This window comes from Salvelinus namaycush, chromosome 35 (assembly GCF_016432855.1).
Source record: "Salvelinus namaycush isolate Seneca chromosome 35, SaNama_1.0, whole genome shotgun sequence".
Classification (NCBI taxonomy): Eukaryota; Metazoa; Chordata; class Actinopteri; order Salmoniformes; family Salmonidae; genus Salvelinus; species Salvelinus namaycush.
Window position 1 is genome coordinate 2,316,941 of NC_052341.1, and position 25,812 is coordinate 2,342,752.

The 25,812-nt window shown below is 42.6% G+C and overlaps 3 protein-coding genes across 7 annotated transcripts in view; all 3 read left to right on the forward strand.

Moving 5' to 3' along the window:
• Nucleotides 1–474: 474 nt before the first annotated feature.
• On the forward strand, nt 475–4,033 carry LOC120029859 (oxidoreductase-like domain-containing protein 1). The gene is made up of 2 exons (XM_038975167.1): nt 475–668; nt 2,793–4,033. Exons 1-2 carry the CDS (start codon nt 618–620, stop codon nt 3,204–3,206), a joined length of 465 nt encoding a protein of 154 aa, XP_038831095.1. The 5' UTR covers nt 475–617; the 3' UTR covers nt 3,207–4,033.
• Nucleotides 4,034–5,523: 1,490 nt separating this feature from the next.
• On the forward strand, nt 5,524–10,029 carry LOC120029482 (retinal rod rhodopsin-sensitive cGMP 3',5'-cyclic phosphodiesterase subunit gamma). Of its 3 annotated transcripts, XM_038974722.1 has the most exons (5): nt 5,524–5,592; nt 7,447–7,699; nt 9,273–9,500; nt 9,612–9,652; nt 9,777–10,029. In XM_038974722.1, the coding sequence occupies exons 3-5, from the start codon at nt 9,355–9,357 to the stop codon at nt 9,851–9,853; spliced, it is 264 nt and encodes an 87-aa protein (XP_038830650.1). In that variant the 5' UTR covers nt 5,524–5,592; nt 7,447–7,699; nt 9,273–9,354; the 3' UTR covers nt 9,854–10,029. The 3 variants fall into 3 exon arrangements, with proteins under 3 accessions (XP_038830650.1, XP_038830649.1, XP_038830651.1); XM_038974721.1 differs by lacking the exon at nt 5,524–5,592 and having other exon boundaries at nt 5,777–7,699; XM_038974723.1 differs by lacking the exons at nt 5,524–5,592; nt 7,447–7,699 and having other exon boundaries at nt 9,027–9,500.
• Nucleotides 10,030–13,607: 3,578 nt separating this feature from the next.
• LOC120030062 (nuclear protein localization protein 4 homolog) overlaps nt 13,608–25,812 on the forward strand; it is a 34,503-nt gene continuing 22,298 nt past the window's right edge. For all 3 annotated transcript variants that reach the window (XM_038975380.1, XM_038975381.1, XM_038975382.1), the window contains exons 1-8: nt 13,608–13,772; nt 14,852–14,932; nt 17,484–17,593; nt 17,781–18,011; nt 23,158–23,206; nt 23,313–23,407; nt 23,588–23,711; nt 24,443–24,622. In XM_038975380.1, the coding sequence (XP_038831308.1) occupies nt 13,758–13,772; nt 14,852–14,932; nt 17,484–17,593; nt 17,781–18,011; nt 23,158–23,206; nt 23,313–23,407; nt 23,588–23,711; nt 24,443–24,622 (885 nt within the window). In that variant the 5' untranslated portion in view covers nt 13,608–13,757. The remainder of the gene's footprint in view (nt 13,773–14,851; nt 14,933–17,483; nt 17,594–17,780; nt 18,012–23,157; nt 23,207–23,312; nt 23,408–23,587; nt 23,712–24,442; nt 24,623–25,812) is intronic.

Sequence of the window (25,812 nt, forward strand, 5' to 3'; positions counted from 1 at the left end):
GTGTTAGACTCTTTTCTCATGCACTAATGAGAGAATCCTGACAGAGCAGATGCATAGCTCTTCAACTCTCTAAGCAGGTAGTCCTTGGCAACAAGACGTCCATCGGGTAATACTCACACCCTCCATCCATCCTCAGCTTGATGTAGTAGTGATGAAGCACGAGTCTCTTTTTTGTTGGAAGTACAAATGTATTGATGTAGCCTACAGCCAGCAGGGCATATCAAAATGTATCTAACATCTTCAATACAAATCTGTTGAAATATCCGTTGTTTATAAATGTACCATTATGCTGTACATTCGTTTGCTCCGTTTTTCTTGACAAAATCAGACACTGAGGGACGTTTTAACTGAATGATATGCTTTAATGACATCTGCTGGACACAAGTTGACAATGCAGTCATGAACATCAAACCGCACTATGTTTCCTTTCAGCCAATCAGCAACCTTGCTTACAGTCACTGACGGTCATAGTTCATTCCAACATGGCGGAATTTCACGGCTAGCATGCGAGCTAGTTAGCCAAGTAGCTGAAACACTTGGGGGGAAATAGATTTGTGGATTGTACTCTACATAGGAAATTAAGTCTTCAGATATGTAGCAACATATACATCAGAAAAATGTTTCGTTTGAGAGGAAATATCATGGGATCATCGTTGTCTTTACAGAAGGTTGGTTATCAACAGAAGCGTTGTCCCTTGGTCATGATTCTCAGTACCATTATCGTTATACATTAGTCATTCGACGAAGGCGTCTTCTGTAAGGGATAGTTGTGTTAAATTGATTGATTTTAAATTGATACAGACCGTTAACCGGGTTAGTGTTCCCCACACGACTATATCTCCATGTTACAGCGTTTGTTTACGGAAAACCGATGACTACTTGTGCTAATCAGCTATCTGTATCTCCTAACACCTGTAAACGGAAGATGTGTTGTTACTGAAAAATACTGCTAAAACTGGTTAAAAAGGTGTAGAGTAAGTGTGCATTTTGTATTTATGAAATTATTTTGATGTGATATGAAAGTAGAGGACTTGTGTTTCTAGAACCGTAACGCAATTGCGAATCGATTCACGTTTAGATGGACTATTTGGCTGTTTTGTCCAATATTGGACTAAAGGTACATACCATTACTCCTTATAGTCCACGGACATTGGCTACGTGTTCTGTTTACGGGCGAATTGACTCTGGAAGCCAAAACAGCCAAATACTCCATCTAAACGCATGTTGATTCTCGATTGCGATACGGTTCTAGAAACATAAATCCTCTACTTTCATATCACATCAAAATAAGAGGCAGATGAGCATAGCTCCCGAAGGGGGAAATGGAGTCCCTAGATAAAGCAAGTACAATATGGGTGTCAGGGATGGAGCGACAGTATAAATAAGGAGACGTGTACTTGGAAAACAGAGAGGGAGAAGAGGTCTAAGAGAGTGAGGGAAGAAGAGGGTGAGCTTGAGTCGGATAAAAATGGTGGTGGGGGGGGGGGGGAGATGGTTTGTCAAAGAAGAATGGTATAAAGTGTAAGCAGAGTGAGCTGAAGACACAGGAGGAGAAATGGAAGTGAATGAGGGTGAAGCATCGGAGGTGGTAGGTGCGGTAAAGTTATCGGAGACCAAGGTATGCACAGTAAAGTTATCGGAGACCAAGGTATGCACCGAGGATCAGGATGAAGAAGAGTCTGTGACAGTAGGAGTGAAATTTATTGAAATAGTGAACTCTTGCCTTTTGGCTGATCCATTTGTGGTTTCAAGGTGGGTGAAAAACGAGTGTCATGTGGAATCAGGGAGGGTAACTAAAAGTGGTCTAGTGATAATCGTTTGCTTCAGTTGGGCAGAGGAAGAATGCGCTCGAAGTAAATGGGGGCAAGAAAAGTGAACTGTTTTGTTCTCAAGAAAAGGGCACCAATGAAAGGAGTGATAACTGGGGTAGCAGTAGATATAAATGTTGACCAGCTGAGGGCAAATTTTCCCGGTGTATGTGATACTCATCGTTTGATGCGACGCAGACAGTGGGGAAACGGAAGAGTCGTCTGTTCTTTTGAGTTTTGAAGTTGAGTCTTTGCCCGGCAGAGTGAAGTTAGGATATATAAGTTATCCTGTAAGAGCCGAATACATTACGATGTTACAGGTGTCAAGCTTATGGGCATGTGGCAGCAGTGGGTAGGAGAGAGGGTCCAAGGTGTGAGAAATGTGCATAAGGGCATGAGACAAAGGGATGTGTAGTATTGGGGAAAGTAGTGGAATGTGTTAATTGTAGGGGTGCCCATGTAGCTGGGGATCAGAAATGTCACTTGTGAGAGAGGAAGGTTGAGGTTTAGCACAGGTAATTAGCACAGGTAGTCAACTGTCTTCTGTCTGTTTTCCGTGAACTCACTGTAACATGGAGGTATGGCCATGTGACAACACTAACCCTATAAAGGTGTGTATCAATTTAACATTTCACTTTTTTGTACATTTATTTCTTGCTGATATGAAAGATAAGTTCCTTATGCTTCCAAAACCGTGATGGGTGTTTATGTTCAGACCGAGTGTCGGGGCTCATAAGAAATCTCCCCCATACAGAAGAGGCCTTCATCCAATGACTCTTATATGTAATATAAAGGAACTGAAAGTCATGATCAAGGGATAGCTAGCTACTAGTTCTCATTCCCCAAGCCTACACTCCTTAACAGTACATTTTTTTAACTAGCTAGCTAGCTACCTACCACACCATCCAGTTTCTCTCTCACCCTTCTCTTTCATTATCACATGATGGTGATGAAATGAGGCAATATGTTTTGTATTTCTACCAGCTGTGTGTCCTGTACCTGGGAGGGCGGATCTCTCAACAGTTTCAACTGCCGTGGGTAAAACCTTACCTCAGACTAGGAACTATCCGTAGAGTCACAACTGAAGTTGGATCAACCACTCCTACTCTGAATACCTCAGCCACCACAGACAGTAGCCCTGAGTCTAGCTCTGGCCACTGTAGCTCTGACCCCCCTCCTGCCAAGGCCGTTGGCCCTCCACTCACCCCCACCCACTGTTGTATGAGCGGTTGCCATAACTGTGTGTGGATTGAACACGCAGAGCAGCTCCTAGAGTACTACCGTAACGGAGAGTTTGGGAAAGAGAGTGCCCTGGCTGCTATTGAGGAGAACGTATCAGATGAGAACCTGAAAGCCTTCCTGAAGATGGAGATCAGGATGATGATGAAGAAGAAGTAGACTCTTTTTTTTTGTGTGTGTGTGTGTGTGTGTGTTTGTGTGTCTGTGCAGAGAGGGAATGGGGACATTGAGGGCCTTTTGACACTGTATGCACTTTAAAACCACTCCCTCAGATTTGAATACTGGTATGCAGTTTATCGTACGTGTCTATCAAACTGTCATTTCACTTAGTCATGGACATTTCAACTAGTTTTTGTCATCGCATAATATTGGATATTCTAACCTAATCTATAGTATTTTACATGTGTATATCATGTATGATTTATAATTTAATTCATGCATAAATATAGCCTAGTGCCGTAGAAGCCTACTTTGTTGAGGCGTTCAATAATTGTAGGCCTAATGGTTTAAATGTTCACATAATCACAATACATTTGATGTTTAATTTATTTATGCCGTCTGACAGTGTGTTACTTTCTGCTATGCTGTGACAAATGAAGCTGAAAAATAAGTTTCCCTGACACTTGAAATAGAATACGCACAGTTATGTTTGATGGATTTAAACATTTTTAGGTGTATGGATTGATTTTATTTTATTTCAGTTGGTGGTGGATGAGTTGTTGTTAATTATTATTTAAATATAAATTGTAAGTGTAGGTTGATGATGGACAACATTTGTTTTGAAATCAATCTTGTACTTGTGTGACTGAATGAACTCTCATTTTCTTTGACCATTTTGACTCTGATATGATATTGACCACTGTAGGGTGGTCTAGTTCAATAGTACAGAGTTATCATCTGTTGAATAACAAATACTTTTTGACACCTCTGACATTCACGTTTTGTTTCCATGTGAGAATAAATGCACAGGAAAGGGGCATTGGGGACATGTAGCATTGTGACATGTGGCATTGTGACATGGGCACTTAGCGGGAAGGGGCATTGTGATGTAGCATTATGACTTGTAGCATTGTGACATGGACACTTGGCAGTAAGAGGCATTATGACATGTGGCACTGTGACGTAGCATTATGACATTGGCTCTTGGCAGTAAGGGCATTATGACATGTAGCATTGTGACATGGGCTCTTGGCAGTAAGGGCATTATGACACGTGGCATTGTGCCGTAGCATTATGACATGTAGCATTGCGACATGGGCACTTGGCAGTAAACAACATTACAACCAGCATAATCTTTCATTTTTTCCATGACATTTTACATTTTTTTTAACATTTTTAGTCATTTAGCAGACGCTCTTATCCAGAGCGACTTACTTACATTTTATTACATTTTACATACTGAGACAAGGATATCCCTACCGGCCAAACCCTCCCTAACCCGGACGACGCAATGCCAATTGTGCGTCGCCCCACGGACCTCCCGGTTGCGGCCGGCTGCGACAGAGCCTGGGCGCGAACCCAGCCCAGCCTGGGCGCGAACCCAGAGACTCTGGGTCTACCCAGAGACTGCGATGCAGTGCCCTAGACCACTGCGCCACCCGGGAGACATCATAGCCAACTGGCTTGATCACCCTAAAGAATATAATGGGTATAATATAATCCCCCCCAAATAACCCAGATCAAACAATAACCGTTCTCAGAAAAAGCTTTAGAAAGATGCCAGTTTCCGACTTGGATGACTCTTTCAAAACAATTTTTCCCAGTCGGAGCTTGTTTTTGTTAAGAGTTTCCAGTTGTCTTAATCGCACTGAAGTCGGAAACCAGAGATTTCTGATTTTACAGTTGTGAACGTGGCAGCACTCTACACTGCTGGACAACTACTGATTGACTACAGCTCAGATGAATGAAGTCAACTCAGTGGTGTTTGGTGAGATCGATACCTGGGAGTTTACAATGCTATACACTCTGAAATCATTATGTATCCATGTCTTATGTCACTTAACCTATGCCTTGTCTAGCAAACATAATGGTTAGCCACCCCATGTAATATTCATCTAGTCTATTGTATTTATTTTACAGTAATGGTATTCACTTCAAAAATAGGATTGTAGTACAATACATGGAATGTGCTACGGACAACATGAAACTAAATATCTCAGGTCAGAAAGAACAATAGTCAATGCCATAGGCCTACTATTCTTGGGCTCTGATGAATATCACATGCTGACATGGTATTGATGCAGAGCCACATGCAGTCTATTTGGTCTGTCATTCATTTAAAAGCTAATGCATGTAGATGATGAGCAAAATTGAAAACCGATTGGCCAATAACTACTGAGGTGAAATAATCCCGGCCTCACTGTGGGTTTACCCAATGTAATTAATTAACCAGAGAACCAGAGCCAGCCACTATAATCCCCAACTCCAGTCAGAGTAATTGTTTTCTGTTCTTCAGAGTGAGGGAGGGGGGCTGCAGGCAGTCAAGTGAGCAACCATCCGAGAGCATATGGAGTGTCTTTAGAGTGAGGTACAAGTGAGTAATCTGGTGAGTAGCCTACCATGAAGACACTCACCGTAGAGGATTAGCCTATTTGGTGCGTTGAGTAATAGATCAGTAAATCTGAGATACTCCTGAGGGATGGGCATTGAGGCTTTGGTGACACCCCTTGGCCAGGCCAGATGGATGGAGAGAGGGTTACGTAAAAGGTGGGAGGGCTGGTCAGTAGGGCTAGGACTGGAAGGTTCTGGTCAGTAGGGATAAGACTGGAAGGTTCTGGTTAGTAGGTATAGGACTGGAAGGTTCTGGTCAGTAGGTATAGGACCGGAAGGTTCTGGTCAGTAGGTATAGGACTGGAAGGTTCTGGTCAGTAGGTATAAGACTGGAAGGTTCTGGTCAGTAGGGATATGACTGGAAGGTTCTGGTCAGTAGGGATAGGACTGGAAGGTTCTGGTCAGTAGGGCTAGGACTGGAAGGTTCTGGTCAGTAGGTATAAGACTGGAAGGTTCTGGTCAGTAGGTATAAGACTGGAAGGTTCTGGTCAGTAGGGATACGACTGGAAGGTTCTGGTCAGTAGGTATAAGACTGGAAGGTTCTGGTCAGCAGGGCTAGGACTGGAAGGTTCTGGTCAGTAGGTATAAGACTGGAAGGTTCTGGTCAGTAGGGATAAGACTGGAAGGTTCTGGTCAGTAGGTATAAGACTGGAAGGTTCTGGTCAGTAGGTATAGGACTGGAAGGTTCTGGTCAGTAGGGATATGACTGGAAGGTTCTGGTCAGTAGGGATAGGACTGGAAGGTTCTGGTCAGTAGGTATAGGACTGGAAGGTTCTGGTCAGTAGGGCTAGGACTGGAAGGTTCTGGTCAGTAGGTATAAGACTGGAAGGTTCTGGTCAGTAGGTATAAGACTGGAAGGTTCTGGTCAGTAGGGATACGACTGGAAGGTTCTGGTCAGTAGGTATAAGACTGGAAGGTTCTGGTCAGCAGGGCTAGGACTGGAAGGTTCTGGTCAGTAGGTATAAGACTGGAAGGTTCTGGTCAGTAGGGATAAGACTGGAAGGTTCTGGTCAGTAGGTATAAGACTGGAAGGTTCTGGTCAGTAGGTATAGGACTGGAAGGTTCTGGTCAGTAGGTATAAGACTGGAAGGTTCTGGTCAGTAGGGATAAGACTGGAAGGTTCTGGTCAGTAGGTATAAGACTGGAAGGTTCTGGTCAGTAGGTATAGGACTGGAAGGTTCTGGTCAGTAGGGCTAGGACTGGAAGGTTCTGGTCAGTAGGTATAAGACTGGAAGGTTCTGGTCAGTAGGTATAAGACTGGAAGGTTCTGGTCAGCAGGGCTAGGACTGGAAGGTTCTGGTCAGTAGGTATAGGACTGGAAGGTTCTGGTCAGTAGGTATAGGACTGGAAGGTTCTGGTCAGTAGGTATAGGACTGGAAGGTTCTGGTCAGTAGGGCTAGGACTGGAAGGTTCTGGTCAGTAGGTATAGGACTGGAAGGTTCTGGTCAGTAGGGATATGACTGGAAGGTTTTGGACATATGGAGAATCTTCATTACCATCCAAGTCAATAATGTATTATTAGCTACATAATTCATAATCTCTCGTGACAGTTTTCTCATTAAATCCAGGAACTGATTTGGTTCTGGGTGCCACGATGACATCATTCATCCAGTTGATTAATCCACACCTCCATGCAATGTGGTATCCCTTATTATGTCTCCATTTAGTTTGAAGGATTTTGAAGACTAGATAAAAGACCATTGAAGGTGTCATCTTGGATTTCATGTATGGAAAACATGCTAGAATACAATCAACACTAAATGCATTCAAGTTATTGCTGCCTTAGCGCTCTAATTAACTTCCATCCATCTCCCTTCACCCCCTCTTCTGCTCCCCGCCCCTTCACAAGGGTCCCCCTGACTCCCGCCCCCTGACCCCCACCCACTGAACCCCAGCTCAGGCTAGAGCCGCGATAACAAGGGGTCAGTGATGGGAGGCGGGACATTCCTAATCTGCAGAGGGGTCATGAGGAATATAAGAAGTCCGGTCAGCCCAGCCTGGCCCTCAGAGCCAACCTAGCATAGAGATCCACACATCTGCTATAGAGAGCTGCGCTCAGCGCCCACGCCCGCTCCTCTGGCTAGCCTTCACCCAAGCAGCAGGTGAGTACACCCACCATCCATTCAGACACATAGCCCATGATGACAGAGACGTGATGGATTTTTGTAACTGTACTGTTGAACCTCGTAGAAAAGAGAGGAGGGGAGAGCAGTTTTTCAAGTAGTAAGAAAATATACTACTTGCTGAATAGTTGGCACTTGAAGAGGGAATGTGTGAAGGGAGAGAGTTTTGAGCGGTTATATTGATATTGGGAGTTTCTTGAATGGATTTAGAGAGAACTGCTTTATGACTTTGTAGTGTGGATACATTTTTCAGTTTGAGATCTGTTTACTGTTTGAAATGTTCCTGATAAACGTAGCAGTTTAAATTAGACAGACCCAAAACAATCACATTTCTGAACATTCTTGTATTTTGTACTGTACATCAGTCAATGAGAATGGAAATATGGCTGATTTTCATATTTCATTTTCTCAACTGCTGCTCAATGCATCATTGTGCATTGAAAGTGACCTCCTGTTGAGTTAAACATAATGTACAGTTGATCCCAGTAAGAAACATTCTAGAGCCTTGTTAGCTTTTGGAACACCATTGTATGAGGGGTAGATAATAGGATTGGTCCTTTTAGACCCTTTCTGGCTGCTCAGCATATTCTCCGTGTTGTCCTTGTACTAATAAGATTAGCCCAAGTGTAGATGGCTGGCCACTGGCTTGAAATGAGGAAGGAGGATGTGGTGGGAAAGGGAGGGAGGGCGGGTGCTTATTTACGTGAACTGGGGATTACATGATGAAATTGGGTCATTAGTTATTCGAGCTAGACATTCATCGGACATTAAATTACAAGCGCAATACGATCAGTAAGGGGATAAGAATGAGGTCTATATGTCAGACAAAGTTAAGGGCCAGGGACTTGTCTTTTAATTCTATTTTATTATTACGGTGAAATGCTTACTTACGATGCAATTAAAAAGTAAGAAAATTAACAAATAGATCAAAATAACATAGTAACACAATACAATAACAATAACGAGGCTATAGACATGCTTTTGACAGGCTATAAACAAGGAGTACCGGTACTGAGTCAGTGTACTGGGGTATGAAGCAGTTGGTGTGATTGATTGAGGTAATATGTACATGTAGGTAGGGGGTGAAATGCAGAAAGTCCAGGTAGCCGTTTAATTAACTGTTTAGCAGTCTTATTGCTTTGGGATAGAAACTGTTCAGGAGCCTTCTGGTCCCAGACTTGGCGCTTCGGTACTGTTTGCTGTGCGGTAGCAGAGAGAAAAGACTGTGACTTGGGTGGCTGGAGTCTTTGACAATTTTTAGGGCCTTCCTCTGACACCTCCTGGTATAGAGGTCCTGGATGTCAGGGAGCTCGGCCCCAGTGATGTACTGGGCCGTACGCACTACCCTCTGTAGCACCTTGTGGTCGGATGCCATACAGTTGCCATACCAAGAGGTGATGCAGCCAGTCGATACTCCAAACGGTCAATACTGAATTTCTTATCTCAACTCCAAACAGTAAATACCGAATTGATAAAACACCAAGCTATGACAATGTGAGTTCTATCATGAAATGTGGGTGTAATACAATCTGTTTCTCTCTCATTTCCCCAGTTGATGAGATTTCATCAACTTTACTTCAGAGAGGGATTGAACACATAACCAGCTGCACACACCAACCAGCTAACTAATAACCATGAATCTCGAGGTCCCCAAGTTGGAGATCAAGTCTGCCACCCGTGTCACTGGAGGCCCTGCAACACCACGCAAGGGACCCCCTAAATTCAAGCAGAGGCAGACTCGCCAGTTCAAGAGCAAGCCCCCAAAGAAGGGAATTCAGGGGTAAGGGCCACTTTCATTGGGTTTCTTAGTCTCAAACAGCCATTCGACAAGTGCATAATGACATTTTTATGAGGTCTGATGGTAAATAAATGATCCCTGTTTCCTCTACAGCTTTGGCGATGATATCCCTGGAATGGAGGGCTTAGGCACTGGTACGTGCATTATTACTGTTTATCTACTCTACCTGTGCCTTCCCTAAAACCTGTAGAAAGCCATATTGTAGGGTTTGCTTGGCCTACTGACTTTTACTGAACGTAACGTGTGTTTCCTCTGCAGACATCACAGTAATCTGCCCCTGGGAGGCCTTCAACCACCTGGAGCTTAGCGAGCTGGCCAAATATGGTATCATCTAAGTCATCCAGACCTTCACCATCCATCCCACAGTCCTCTGCATCCACCTCCATCTACTTCAAACCATGCATGTGCCTCGAGCACTCTCACTGCGTTTGACTAGAACTATCAAACATAAACTAAAGCAAAGAATTGTCTGCAAAAAAATAATAATAATAAAGAAAGCTTTACAGAAAAAGAACCGTCTACACTCTTATCTATAACCTAAAAGGGTTCTTCTGCTGTCCCCGCTGTAGAACCCTTTGTAGATCCCTTTTTGCTACTAGGTAAAACCCTTTTAATTCCAGGTAGAACCCTTTTGGGTTTCATGTAGAACCCTTTCCATAGAGTATTCCACATGGAACCCAAAAGTGTTCTACTTCTGCCTGGAACCAAAAAGGGTTCTAGCTGGAACCAAAAAGGTTTCTCCTATGGGGACTGCTAAAGAACCCTTTTGGAACCCTTTTTTTCTAAGAGTGTATCCATCTTTCACTGGTTTCTTGTTTTGTTTCTGCAGCCAAAGTTCACATCATACAAAATGTCTGCTCATGATTAGGACTCTGTTCTGGTATCGCTGTCTATCGCAGCAACCGGCAGCCATTTTGCCCTTCTCTCCTCCACCATCGCCACGTGCTTCTCTTCTTCTATCCTCTCCTTTACACGGAACACAACAAACGACACGTACGAAAGCAAAGCAGCCTCAACCTTGAGTTGACAAACAAGTGACATACTCGTGAAATGGGTGGGTTCTCATTTCATGTGCCTCGGCACCTCTGCTGTCATCATAGACGCCTGCCCATCTATGCCGAATATTACACATGTAAAACGTGACTCCTGTAGAGATGAGACAGCTGCTGGTCATTGCTGAGCTGGAATCTGGAATCTGTCCCTGGGACAATGTGGATGAAGCTACATGATCCTCATCATCCCACTCCCTTTTTCCCCTCCCTCACCTATCCATTAGTGTTACGCACGCACGCAGGCACGCACACACGCACGCACGCACGCACGCACGCACACACACACACACACACACACACACACACACACACACACACACACACACACACACACACACACACACTTTAACAGAAGCATGATTCTAACGTTCTATCCTGTTTAACACTGGCATACTCTTTACTTCTCCTTTTATTATACTGATTTTCTATTTTTTTTTTTATAATATAATGGATTTATGACTATCTTTATTATATGACATGTACAGTAACCAGTCAAAAGTTTGGACACACTTACTCATTCCAGGGTTTTTCTTAATTTTTTACTATTTTCTACATTGTAGAATAATAGGGAAGACATCAAAACTATGAAATAACAAGAGAGTGCAAAGCTGTCATCAAGGCAAAGGGTGGCTATTTTGAAGAATCTCAAATATAAAATACATTTTGATTTGTGTGACACTTTTTTGGTTACTACATGATTCCATATGTGTTATTTCATATTTTTGATGTCTTCAATATTATTATTCAATGTAGAAAATAGTAAAAATAAAGAAAAACCCATAAAGGAGTAGCTGTGTCCAAACTTTTGACTGGTACTATATATTCTAACTAAGTATTCTCAGGGATAGAAGCTTGTTTAATGGCTTGGAAAAAACACCTTGTCATTGGGAATTTTTGACTTTTGCTGCCTTTAGTTTTACCTCAAGCAGCATGATATACATGGGGCAGTGGAGGCTGGTGGGATGAGCTGTAGGAGGACGGGCTCATTGTCATGCCTGGAATGGAATAAATGAAACAGAGTCGAAAATGTGGTTTCCATATGTTTGATGTGGTTGATACCATTCCATTCATTTACAATGAGCCCATCTTCCTATAGCTCATCTCACCAGCCCCCACTGACATGGATTGGAGATTAATGTGTGTGCAACATTACTACAATGGATGTAGATAGCGCTGACAGCCACTGCACAGATTACCCACAAATCTCAGATGTCAAACTCGATTCCAAATGTGATTGTCACCTGATAATCTACCATGCTGTGATTGGGCAGTAGTAGTTGGTGATGTCTCGTGTTGTTGCGCTTCTTTTTTCTAGGTTTTTCATCTTCCCCAATGCTCATGTTGACGTCTCTTTGACATATTATATAGTTGGGCATGTGATCTCTATTTCATTCATCTCATTCTTTTCATTATCACGCTTACCATAATTTAGTTTTATTTTGTTTCATTGTAGTTTCTTATCAATTTCAATTGTATGTTTCATTGAATCATATTTCCAGAGATCAATGTACCCGTATGGCCAGTTCCATTTTAATAGCATATATCATTCATAGATGTAGGTATTATATGATTGCATGTTCTCTGTCTTTTACTTTGTCCATCGCATGTTGGCGTTGTGTCCTGTGTGTATTGTGTTTATGCTGCATGCTCGTCTTTTCATTATGTTCACTGCAGTTTGTAGTTGTGCGCTGCAGTTTGTAGTTGTGTACTCATGTAGAAGACAATCTTTCCTCTTCATTATCTCTGCATCATCTCATAATATCAGTCATTCGTAGTGGGTAAAAATGCCAAAAAGATAATCAAGGACAAATCAAATATATTTATAAAGCCCTTCTTACATCAGCTGATATCTCAAAGTGCTGTACAGAAACCCAACCTAAAACCTCAAACAGCAAGCAATGCAGGTGTAGAAGCATGGTGGCTAGGAAAATCTCCCTAGAAAGGTCAGAACCTAGGAAGAAACCTAGAGAGGAACCAGACTATGAGGGGTGGCCAGTCCTCTTCTGACAACAACCACCCGAGCCACTGCCTGTTCACCCTGCTATCATATTAGTGCAAGAGGCGTCACTGCAGTACCTGGTTCGAATCCAGGCTGCATCACATCCGGCCGTGATTGGGAGTCCCACAGGGCAGCACACTATTGGCCCAGCGTCATCCAGGTTTGGCCGGGGTAGGCCATCATTGTAAATAAGAATTTATTCTTAACTGACTTGCCTAGTTAAATAAAAGAAAAATCATCCAGAAGGCGAGGTCAGTACAGGTGCATCGAAGCTGGGACAGAGAGACTGAAAAACAGCTTCTATTTCAAGGCCATCAGACTGTTAAATAGCCATCACTAGCACCTTAGAGGCTGCTGCCCTATATACATAGACTTGAAATCACTGGCCACTTTAATTATTGGATCACTAGTCACTTTAATAATGTTTACATACTTTGCACTACTCATCTCATGTATATACTGTATTATATTCTATTCTACTTTATTTTTAGTCTATGCCGCGCTGACATTGCTTGTCCAAATATTGATATATTCTTAACTCCATTCATTTACTTTCAATTTGTGTGTATTGTTGTGAAAGTGTTAGATATTACTTGTTAGATATTGCTGCACTGTTGGAGCGAGAAACACAAGCATTTCGCAACAACATCTGCTAAACGTGTATGTGACCAATAACATTTCATTTGACATAATGTTAGCAGTGTGATTACGTTAAAGTTCAGGGTTAGATTTAAAATCTGATTTTAAAAAGATACATTGTAGAAATAGGCGGGTTTTAGCCAAAATTATGACTTTTTGTCAGTAGTGACATCCCTTTCACGCTTCCTCTTTTCTCTAACGAGCACAGTAAAGCAGACCGAAATGGCTCCTACAAAAAGTGTAGGGCTCGTCAACAGCCAACAAATGACTGGTATTTTTTGTTTCCCTTAATTTCAATTAAATGTGGTTACTTTATCGAGGGCGTAATAACCTGGTAAAATAAAGTGGCGGAATTATTTTATATTGATTGTTTCACTCGGGCAATTGCTGAGGAGGGACACTAGGGTACGGACTTGTTAGCGTGTAACGCCCAGTGTTTGAATTGTGGAGTGGAGTTTCGTTGACTGTCCAGTCAGTCAATTTTTAATCTCTGACATTGTTCTATTTTGTTGCACAGCGAAATACATCGGGAGCACAAACCCGAACATCATGGCAGAAAATATTGTAAGTGTGACAACACATTGTAGTTATTGACAAAATATTGTGGATTATTAGCCGGCTAGGTAGCTAACTTCGCTAGCTAACGTTACCGAAGTCTGATTATCGGAGTGATGAGGCAGCAGATTTAGCCACTTGCTAGCATCAGTACTAGAATGACAAGGCCTAGATAACTGCTAACTCACTGTTAGCAAGCTTAGCTGGTCAGAAATGTTTGAATTAAAATGTGTCCGTATGTACGGTCGTTATAGTTAAACTATCTTATTTAATAATCAAGTACATAGTATATTGTTAACTTAACGTTATCTTTGTAACGTTATTGGATTTAAAAAATGCGTGGACGTTCACTTTGAGAAAGGGGACATTGTTGACTTTGTTAACTAGCTAGTTAGCTACATACAGTACCTGTGGTTAGCAAGCGAACTGGTTTTATCAACATAACCTTGGCCTCTAGTTTTTTTGCAAGAAACAAGCAACAGTTAACTAACTTTAGAAAAATAAAAGCTAGTCAGTGTTCATAACTTGTATTCAACTTGTGGCAGAAAAATTGACTAGCAAACATTAGTTAGCCACAATATCGGCTAGCTAACTTTAGCTAGTGTTGTTATCTTTGCTCATTCGAGGTAAAACAATCGAACTAAGTTAGCCAATGGCCTGAAAATCAGTCACTGGTATTTTAGCCGGCCCATGGCATGATATCAGCTGCTCATGTCATTTACATTTCCTAACTAAACTAGCTACTGTTAATTTAATATCACAACCACGTTATTGCTTGTGAATTATGACCCTATGTGTCATGATAAAGATGAACGACAATGGTGTCAACGACCCTCCACCCACATTTATGCACTGTCATGGTCCTGACACTGAAAGAGACTCTAGCAGAACAATCTAACTAGCTACAGCAGTGTTAAGTTTTCAGTGGGTTGCAGTTAACCAGCTCATGGTTCATCAAATTTGCTAATGAGTCATGACCAATATGGTTTCCCCAATGGATGTATTTGGTTTGGCAAAGCAATCTAAATTCAAGGAAACAACATACTATATTATGGTGTGGAGAATGTAATGTTTTTCCTAATTTGCAGATCATCAGGGTTCAGTCCCCGAACGGGATGAAGAAGATCCCTGCCACCAAGAAGGAGACAGCAGCCGCTTTCCTCAATAAGGTATTAAAGTATGGATGCATGATATGAAGACAAACATGTACTCTCAGTGGTACTCTAGGCTATATGGTTGGGCCGAGTACAGCAAACAATACTTCCCACAAACACATGGGAAACTTGTAGTTCTTTCTGTCATTCTGTTGTCATATTCATAGCACATTCTTTCCAACTGTGCTATTGGGCAGCTAGCATCAGAAGGTGGACATTTTATAAATCTTTATCTCCCTGTGCCTAGCCTGTGCTCAACCTCTGTTAATTTATGTATGAAGCAGGCAGCTCTGCAGGAAAGCGAAGGTGTTTCTGCAGTGTTTACCCCCCCCCCCCCTTGCCTGTGCAGTTAATGGGATCCACTGTTGATGGATCCGATGCATGGCTCAGCAGAGCCCTGTGTGTGTGTAGGGAAAGCTGTGAGTTATGTGGAGAGAGAATGGTGTGCAATGCAATGTTTTTAAACAGCGTGCTATCAATAGATTCACCACAGCAGCTGCTTGCTATCCTGCCAGGATAAAACCCCTTGTGAGTACCTAGCTACCTTCCAGTAAGGGTTTTCCATTCCAAATCCTCTTCATCTAGCCAGATTGTGTTTGGATGAAATGGATATGAATGTCTAACTGTGGCTTAGCAGCATTTAGATAATGACAGTGAAATATGGGCAACGCCTTGGGCACAAATGGACCTCAGCGACTGCGAGACAGTATTGGGTAGGAAATCTTAAGTGGGAGTCAAGTTTCCACATCAATGGCTGAATCAGGAGTGGCCGGCTGTTCGGTCACCGTGGAGAAGGGTTGCCTGCGGCAGTTCCCTATTAAAAATGCATGTCTTGAGTTTAAAAAATAAATGTGTGGCAGATCAATGAGGGTATTTTTTTTATTCCCTGTCCTCAGATGTACAGTCACTCAGTCAGTGATGGGGAGAGATGGAAATGGAGAGTTGCATGAAGAGCTCAGAGGCATTCATTAACCCATAAGAGTCTAAGCTGGGTGGGGAGGGCGTGGGTCTAGGAAGCTATATGAAATTGTTTGAGAAGGTTATACCAAGGATCATTTTGCTATTTGATTTAGAATTTTAAGACCACTCGAGGTATCTTTTGTTTGATATTTTTCAGATATTTTTTTTTGGGGGGGGGCTTTTCTGCTATTAGTGCATTGAATAACATATTCACTACATGGAACAACAGATAGCCCCCCCCCCCCCCCCCCAAACAAATCTAAAGGAAGTTGGTTCTGAAGTGTCTGTCCTCTACATCTGAGAGATGTATAAGAAAGATCAGGAAATGTGTGTGTATATATATACACACACGCACACAACCGGTCAAAAGTTGACACACCTACTCATTAAAGGGTTTTTCTTTATTTTTACTATTTTCTACATTGTATAATAATAGTGAAGACGTCAAAACTATGAATTAACACATATGGAATCATGTATTAACCAAAAAAGGGTTAAACAAATCAAAATATATTTGAGATTCTTCAAAGTAGCCACCCTTTGCCTTGACAGATATGTACACGCTTGGCATTCTCTTAACCAGCTTCATGAGGTAGTCACCTGGAATGCATTTCAATTAACCAGTGTGCCTTCTTAAAAGTTAATTTGTGGAATTGCCACAAACTGTTGCCACAAAGTTGGAAGCACAGAATCGTTTAGAATGTCATTGTATGCTGTAGCATTAAGATTTCCCTTCGCTAGAACTAAGGGGCCTAGCCTGAACCATGGAAAACAGCCCCAGACCAGGATTCCTCCACCAATTCACTGAGCACTTCTCTAAGGCCATTCTACTGCCAATGTTTGTCTATGGCGATGTGTGGGGCTGAAATAGCTGAACCACTCATTTTGAAGTGTCCACATACGCATGTGTGTGTACTTTACTCAAATAAAGTTGGATTGAAACCTGCTTAGTGACACCTTTGCTTTAACCTTCCAGTTTGACAACATGGACATCCTCAGTCATTAATGTTTTACCTGCTGATCTCTTGGAATTATGACTTATCCTTTGTTGGTGAGATGTGACCTACAGTACAACAGAGTTGACTTTCTTTGCACCACTAAAGCATTATGGATTTGATTAAATGCAAGAAAGCTCACTTAGGCTCGGCGGAAGTGCTCAGAGAACTCATTAGATCTTGGATGTCTCTGCGATAATGACCGTAGACCAGGCAACTCTGACAGTCTTACTTTCATCTCTGTCAGCCTGTTGTTTGGTAATCCACTTTGACAGTTTAATGGGTAGTTAAAATAAGTGGAGTGAACACTCTTTGTTAAACACACAGATGATAGAAGGATTAGCGAGACATGAGCGATCTTCACAACCAGATTTCTTGCAATCTTTGTTTTCCCTTTTTTTCTTATTTCATGGGCTTTTAATAGACAATTAGACACTTTACTTTATACTACAGTCATGATGTACCATGCTCCAGGAGACAAGTGGCCCTACTTAACCCTCAACTAAAGCTCATTGTTATCTAGTCTCTTTACCTAGTCTCTTCCCACAGCCGTGCCATGAGTCTGGCAAGCGAGACATGACTAATCGTCATTACTCTGTTTCTACTGTCAGGTGGGCAAAGAGTTTGGCTTCCCCTCCAACGGCTTCACCATCTTCCTGAACCGTAACAAAACTGACGAGATCCAGTCCCAGAATAAGACCCTCAGCCTGCTGAAGATCAAGTGAGTTAGGAGCAACATTGAGTTGTTACTATTAGACCTATTACATGGATCACTAGTCGTTAGACTGCTCCATTTAGCTAGCTACACATGTTGTCATCAATATCGTCACTTCAACATTTTACCTTGGATTGTCATTATGCTCATTGTGTGTGGGTGAATTTAATGTCTAATTCTTCCCTCCCTCTAGACATGGAGACATGCTCTACCTGTACCCCTCGGGCTCCCCGGGACCGGCAGGAGAGACCATGGACGTGGCCACGCCTCACTCGTCATCACTACCCTCTACCTCCCATTCGTCCTCTTCTTCATCGTCCATGATGTCACGCTCCCACTCGGCGCCCCACATCTCCGAGGACGAGATCGACCAGTACCTGGCCAAGCAGGAGGGAAAGATCTACAGGAATAAAGATCCACAGCTGTAAGAGCTTTATATACTTCCTGTATGTTGTATTTAAGTAAAGATCTAGAGGAACAGTGATCCACAGCTGTAAGATTTATATACAATACCAGTCACAAGTTTGAACACACCTACTCATTCCAGGGTTTTTCTTTATTTTTAATATTTTCTACATTGTAGAATTATAGTGAAGACGTCACAACTATGAAATAACACATATGGAATCATGTAGTAACCAAAAAGTGTTAAACAAATCAAAATATATTTGAGATTCTTCAAAGTTGCCACCCTTTGCCTTGATGACAGCTTTGGATACTTTGGTATTCTCTCAACCAGCTTCATGAGGTAGTCACCTGGAATGCATTTCAATTAACAGGTGTCCCTTGTTAATTTGTGGAATTTCTTTCCTTAATAATGCGTTATGAGCTAATCGGTTGTGTTGTGACACGGTAGGGGTGGTATACAGAAGATGGCCCTATTTGGTAAAAGACCAAGTCTCCATATTATGGCAAGAACAGTCCATCATTACTTTAAAACATGAAGGTCAGTCAATCCGGAAAACGTCAAGAACTTTGAAAGTTTCTTCAAGTGCAGTTGCAAAAACCATCACATCAAGCGTTATGATGACACTGGCTCTCATAAGGGTTGCCCAGAGTTAACTCTGCTGCAAAGGGTCAGTTCATTAGAGTTACCAGCCTCAGAAATTGCAGGCCAAATAAATGCTTCAGAGTTCAAGTAACAGACACATCTCAACATCAACTGTTCAGAGGAGTGTGTGAATCAGGCCATCATGGTTGAATTGCTGCAAAGACACCACTAAAGGACACCAATAAGGAGACTTGCTTGGGCCAAGAAACACGACCAATGGACAATAGACCGGTGGAAATCTGTCCTTTTGGTCTGATGAGTCCAAATTTGATATTTTTGGTTCCAACTGCCGTGGAACTGTGCATGTGTGGTTCCCACCGTGAAGCATGGAGGAGGCGGAGTGATTGTGTGGGGGGGGGGGGGGGGGGGGGGGGGGGCTTTGCTTTTATTTAGAATTCAAGGTCACACTTAACCAGCATGGATACCACAGCATTCTGCAGCGATACTCCATTCCATCTGGTTTGCGCTATCATTTGTTTTTCAACAGGACAATGACCCAAAATAACTCCAGGCTGTGTAAGGGCTATTTGACCAAGAAGGAGAGTGATGGAGTGCTGCATCAGATGACCTGGCCTCCACAGTCATCCAACCTCAACCCAATTGAGATGGTTTGGGATGTTATGGACCGCATAGTGAAGGAAAAGCAGCCAACAAGTGGCTGCTTGTTGTGGGAACTCCTTCAAGACTTTTGGAAAAGCATTCCTGGTGAAGTTGGTTAAGAGAATGCCAAGAGTGTGCAAAGCTGTCAATGCCAAGGGTGGCTACTTTGAAGAATATAAAATATAGCAGGTGCAATTTGACGCACAAAACTATTTTAAGCAACCGGAATTTAAAAATCCAGGATAGGGGTCTCTGCTGTAACCAAGAAGATCTTGATCTTGACATCTAGCCACTTATCATGAGCTGGATATAATTTAGGTATACTTATAGTTAAAAGTAGTGGCTGTCGGTATTTCAAAATGCCCCGGTATAAGCGGTATTTCGCCCAAGCCTACCACAGTCATATATAGTAGCATTAGGCATCTGGAATCTGCTTTGCGCGAGTGACATTTTTGTCCCGAAGACGACTGTTAATTCACATTGGACTCAAGTGTTACTTGTGTATTGCGGTTTAGGGACTCAAAACAAAAAAAGATACCTAACCATGTGATCAGTTATTCTCCTTACATTTTTCCTTTTCCCTCCGTTACGTGTCTCTCACTCCTCTTCAATCTGACGCTCTTTCTACACACATCCAAGCTCCCATTAGGCCTACAGAAATGACTGATGGGATACACTAACAGAATCTGTAGAAGAGCTACATTCCTTGCCAAATAAAGTCCGCTTGATCACACATTCAAAATGGACTGGTTGGTTAAAGTAGAGAACACACAGTGTGTTCCAACCACAAGTTGCAGTTTTGGAGTAATAGATTAGGTTACACTCCCCCAGGTTCCAGACTGAAATATGCAGCAATAACATTGTTTTGAAGAAGGCAAGTTGCTTATTCATTCGCCTAGGGGCCTACTTTGGCTTCATGTTTTAACAAAAGACTGCCCATCTATTTTTAAGCTCACTAATCAAACAGGGACAAAGAAAACACACCAAATCTGGGATTTTAGGCTTACTGGTTAAAAAGGGAAGCATTTGAGAGGTCTAATGCTGTTAACTGTAGGCACAGCTAGAACAATGAGACAGATATTTCACCGGCTGTATAAATGTGAAGTATCCGCCTGGCGTTTCCACTCATTACCAAATATGGTAGTGGGAGAAGATAAAAGCAGAGGGATTTTAGTTGACATGCTTTTTAAACACTTGATGTCAATATAGATCTCGCCAGTCTCAACGTCAACAGTGAAGAGGCGACTCTGGGATGCTGGCCTTATAGCCAGAGTTCCTCTGTCCAGTCTCAACGTCAACAGTGAAGAGGCGACTCTGGGATGCTGGCCTTATAGCCAGAGTTCCTCTGTCCAGTCTCAACGTCAACAGTGAAGAGGCGACTCTGGGATGCTGGCCTTATAGCCAGAGTTCCTCTGTCCAGTCTCAACGTCAACAGTGAAGAGGCGACTCTGGGATGCTGGCCTTATAGCCAGAGTTCCTCTGTCCAGTCTCAACGTCAACAGTGAAGAGGCGACTCTGGGATGCTGGCCTTATAGCCAGAGTTCCTCTGTCCAGTCTCAACGTCAACAGTGAAGAGGCGACTCTGGGATGCTGGCCTTATAGCCAGAGTTCCTCTGTCCAGTCTCAACGTCAACAGTGAAGAGGCGACTCTGGGATGCTGGCCTTATAGCCAGAGTTCCTCTGTCCAGTCAACGTCAACAGTGAAGAGGCGACTCTGGGATGCTGGCCTTATAGCCAGAGTTCCTCTGTCCAGTGTCTGTACTTTTGCCCATCTTAATCTTTTCTTTTTATTGGCCAGTCTGAGATGGCTTTTTCTTTGCAACTCTGCCCAGAAAGCCAGCATCCTGGAGTCACCTCTTCACTGTTGACGTTGAGACTGGTGTTTTGCAGGGTACTATTTAATGAAGCTGCCAGTTGAGGACTTGTGAGGTGTCTGTTTCTCAAACTAGACACTCCAATGTACTTGCACTCTTGCTCAGTTGTGCACCGGGGCCTCCCACTCTTTCTATTCTGGTTAGAGCCATTTTCTAAGTTCTTTGTTTCTGGCCATTTTGAGCCTGTAATCAAACCCACAAATGCTGATGTTACAAATACTCAATTAGTCTAAATAAGGACAGTTGTATTGCTTCTTGAATGAGGACAACAGTTTTCAGCTGTACTAACATAATTGCAAAGGGGTTTTCTAATGATCAACTAGCCTTTTAAAATTATGAACTTTGATTAGCTAGCACAATGTGCCATTGGAACACAGGAGTGATGGTTGCTGATAGTGGGCCTCTGTACGCCTATGTAGATAATCCATTAAAAAAATCCGTTTCCAGCTACAATAGTCATTTACAACATTAACAATGTCTACACTGTATTTATGATCAATTTGATGTTTTAATGGACCCCAAACTTGTGTGTGTGTGTATATATATATATATATATGAGTTAACAAAAAAAATAAAAATACATACATATATATATATATATATATATAATGTATGTATGTATTTTTTTTGTTGTTAACTCTCAACCTAACTTACGTTACATAAACTGCAATGAAAATAGGTGGGCAGCTAGCTAGAAGGTTGTCTTTAATCGCAAAACGTACCGTTATTTTCCAGTCCACTTTTAAATGTTGAGGTGAGTTAATCCTCCAACCGCTAGAGTGCCCGACGTTAGGGGGTGTCTGATGTTGGGGGAAAATTAGCTAGGCCATTGACAATGCCTGCATATCAACTGCAATCATTTCTGTAGTCGGGTGTTAGTGATGACGTACACTGCGCTTTATATCCGTGGACAAAAATGTGAAGATGCATCAATTAATTAATCAAATGTATTTATAAAGCTCTTTACACCAGCAGTTGTTACGAAGTGCTTATACGGAAACCCAGTCTAAAACCCCAAAGAGCAAGCAATGCAGATGTAGCCGAGGTGACTGTGCTGTAACCTTTAGCAAGGCCGCGGTGGCTGTGCTGTAACGTTAGCATGGCTGCGGTGACTGTGCTGTAACGTTAGCATGGCCGCGGTGACTGTGCTGTAACGTTAGCAAGGCCGCGGTGACTGTGCTGTAACGTTAGCAAGGCCGCGGTGACTGTGCTGTAACGTTAGCAAGGCCGCGGTGACTGTGCTGTAACGTTAGCATGGCCGCGGTGACTGTGCTGTAACGTTAGCAAGGCCGCGGTGACTGTGCTGTAACGTTAGCAAGGCCGCGGTGACTGTGCTGTAACGTTAGCATGGCCGCGGTGACTGTGCTGTAACGTTAGCATGGCCGCGGTGACGGCCATGCTATGCTGTAACGTTAGCAAGGCTGCGATGGGTTATTTGTTCAAGGTTTTCTCTTATGTTAATGATCTGCAGATGTTTTGTTATTCATAACTGCATTGTGATTTGAATTTTGTGGAGATACATTTTTTACTTAATGTTAAGGAATGAATTTAGTTTAAATGTTCACACCCACGTTCACACCCATAACGTTCACACCCATAACAGGAGCATCGATCCTACAGCTGTAAGATATTTATATACATAAAGATCTATAGGAGCAGAGATCCACAGCTGTAAGATATTTATATACATAAAGATCTATAGGAGCAGAGATCCACAGCTGTAAGATATTTATATACATAAAGATCTATAGGAGCATCGATCCTACAGCTGTAAGATATTTATATACATAAAGATCTATAGGAGCAGAGATCCACAGCTGTAAGATATTTATATACATAAAGATCTATAGGAGCATCGATCCCACAGCTGTAAGATATTTATATACATAAAGATCTATAGGAGCAGAGATCCACAGCTGTAAGATATTAAATACATAATCTATAGGAACAGATCCACAGGCATAAGAGAGACTGTTGCCAGCTAGTTATGTAATTGTATTAAGCCACTCAATTGTGTCAGTGTATTGATTCAGTTCTTGTTTCAGGTGTCGACATGGATCGATGGGAAAGTGCGTGCACTGTGTGCCCCTAGAGGTAAGTGCTCTTTCCTCCTCCATTCGTCCAACAATTGACTGTTTTGCTTTAAATTTGTTTTACGTGTCAACTTTGCTGTGAATTTTTATTATTTTCTATCTTCCAGCCTTTTGACGAAGAGTACCTGAGTCATCTAGAGCCACCTGTCAAACACATGTCATTCCATGCCTACATCCGCAAGCTGACAGGAGGCGCTGATAAGTGAGTGGCACCAGACCTTCTGTAGCCTGGTTCCAGATCTGTTTGTATTGTCTTGGCAACATGTTTGTCATGACAACATCAAAAGAATATACACTCTGTGTACTCTGCTCTTCTCTAGCAGGAGGATTGGCCACATCCACAAGCTCTTTGTCTTTATTCAAATCTTATTTTCCTCTACAGAGGGAAGTTTGTGGCCCTGGAGAACATCAGCTGTAAGATCAAGTCGGGCTGCGAGGGCCACCCTCCCTGGCCAGAGGGGATCTGCACCAAGTGCCAGCCAAGCGCCATCACCCTCAATAGACAAGTACACCCTATAACTCTCTCCACTTTACTGCCAAGGGTCCATCTCAATACTCCACTTTACTGCCAAGGGTCCATCTCAATACTCCACTTTACTGCCAAGGGTCCATCTCAATACTCCACTTTACTGCCAAGGGTCCATCTCAATACTCCTCTTTACTGCCAAGGGTCCATCTCAATACTCCTCTTTACTGCCAAGGGTCCATCTCAATACTCCTCTTTACTGCCAAGGGTCCATCTCGGGAAGTCTAAAGCATTGTGTCCCAAACTCGGTCCTGCCCCCCCCCCCCGGGCGCATGTTAAATGTTTTATTTGTTTTGCACTAGCACTACACAGCTGATTTTAAAATAACCAACTCATCGAGCTTTGATTATTTGAATGATCTGTGTAGTGCTAGGGCAAAAAACAAAATGTGCACCTAGAGAGGGGGGTGGGGTAGGACCGAGTTTGGCACACCCTTTTCTAGAGTAGCTCCTTGTCTTCTTGGCTTCATTTAGACATGGCGTCTCACAGGATGGGTGATAACAAGGAAATATGGTGGATTGGTGCATTACAAGGCTTTGTTTTCACTTTTTCACCTGTCCACTTCTGTCACATCAGTTCAGATTTAGAAAAGGACACGAGGAGAGGAATCCACTGTAACCTATTGAAATGCACCTCAAGAGGTTTCTCAACCTCTACTCATTCCTTGTGGAGATGTTGATTTTAATAACCTGCCCTCATCCCTGCCAACAGAAATACAGGCATATAGACAACATCATGTTTGAGAACCACACCATTGCAGACCGTTTCCTGGACTTCTGGAGGAAGACGGGCAGCCAGAGGATGGGCTACCTGTACGGCAGGTACACGGAGCACAAAGACATCCCTCTGGCCATCAGAGCTGAGGTCGCTGCCATCTACGAACCCCCGCAGGTGAGTGTTCTGCGCTCTGAAGTCAGTCCAATGGTTTGTTAGTGATTTGTAAATGTAGTAAGATTAATTAGCCACAGGATGGCAGTAGGTTCATTTTCAATGGGTATTGACAAAGTGCTGCTGTTGCAGGAGCAGTATTTATAACAGACTTAAGTAATCAGATCATTGTATCTATACTGAACAAAAATACAAAACGCAACATGTAAAACTGTTGGTTCCATGTTTCATGAGCTGAAATAAAAGATTCCAGAAATGTTCCATACACACAAAAAGCTTCATTGTCTCAAATGTTGTGCACAAATGTGTTTACATCCCTGTTAGTGAGCATTTCTCCTTTGCCAAGAGAATACATCCACCTGACAGGTGTGGCATATCAAAAAGCTGATTAAACAGCATTATCATTACACAGGTGCACCTTGTGCTGGGTACAATAAAAGGCCACTAAAATGTGCAGTTTTGTCACACAACACAATGCCACAGATGTCTGAAGGTTTGGGGGAGTGTGCAATTGGCATGATTACTGCAGGAATGTCCACCAGAACTGTTGCCAGATAATTAAATTAATTTTTCTACCATAAGCCCCCTGCAACATTGTTTTAGAGAAAACGGCAGTTCGTCCAATCGACCTCACAACCGCTGACCACGTGTATGGCGTTGTGTGGGCGAGCGGTCAAAGTTGTGAACAGTGTGCTCCTATGGTGGGGTTATGACGGAATTGCAATGAAAAAGCCATATCTCAGACTGGCCAATAAAAATAAAAGATTAAGATGGGCAAAAGTACAGACACTGGACAGAGGAACTCTGCCTAGAAGGCCAGCATCCCGGAGTCTCCTCTTCACTGTTGATGTTGAGATTGGTGTTTTGCGGGTACTATTTAATGAAGCTGCCGGTTGAGGACTTGTGAGGCGTCTGTTTCTCAAACTAGACACTCTAATGTACTTGTCCTCTTGCTCAGTTGTGCACCAGGGTCTCCCACTCTTTCTATTCTGGTTAGAGCCAGTTTGCGCTGTTCTGTGAAGGGAGTAGTACACAGCGTTGTATGAGATCTTCAGTTTCTTGGCAATTTCTCGCATGGAATAGCCTTTTAAGAAGAAAGGTCTTTGCTTCTGGCCATTTTGAGCCTGTAATCGAACCCACAATTGCTGATTCTCTAGATACTTAACTAGTCTAAAGATTGCCAGTTGTATTGT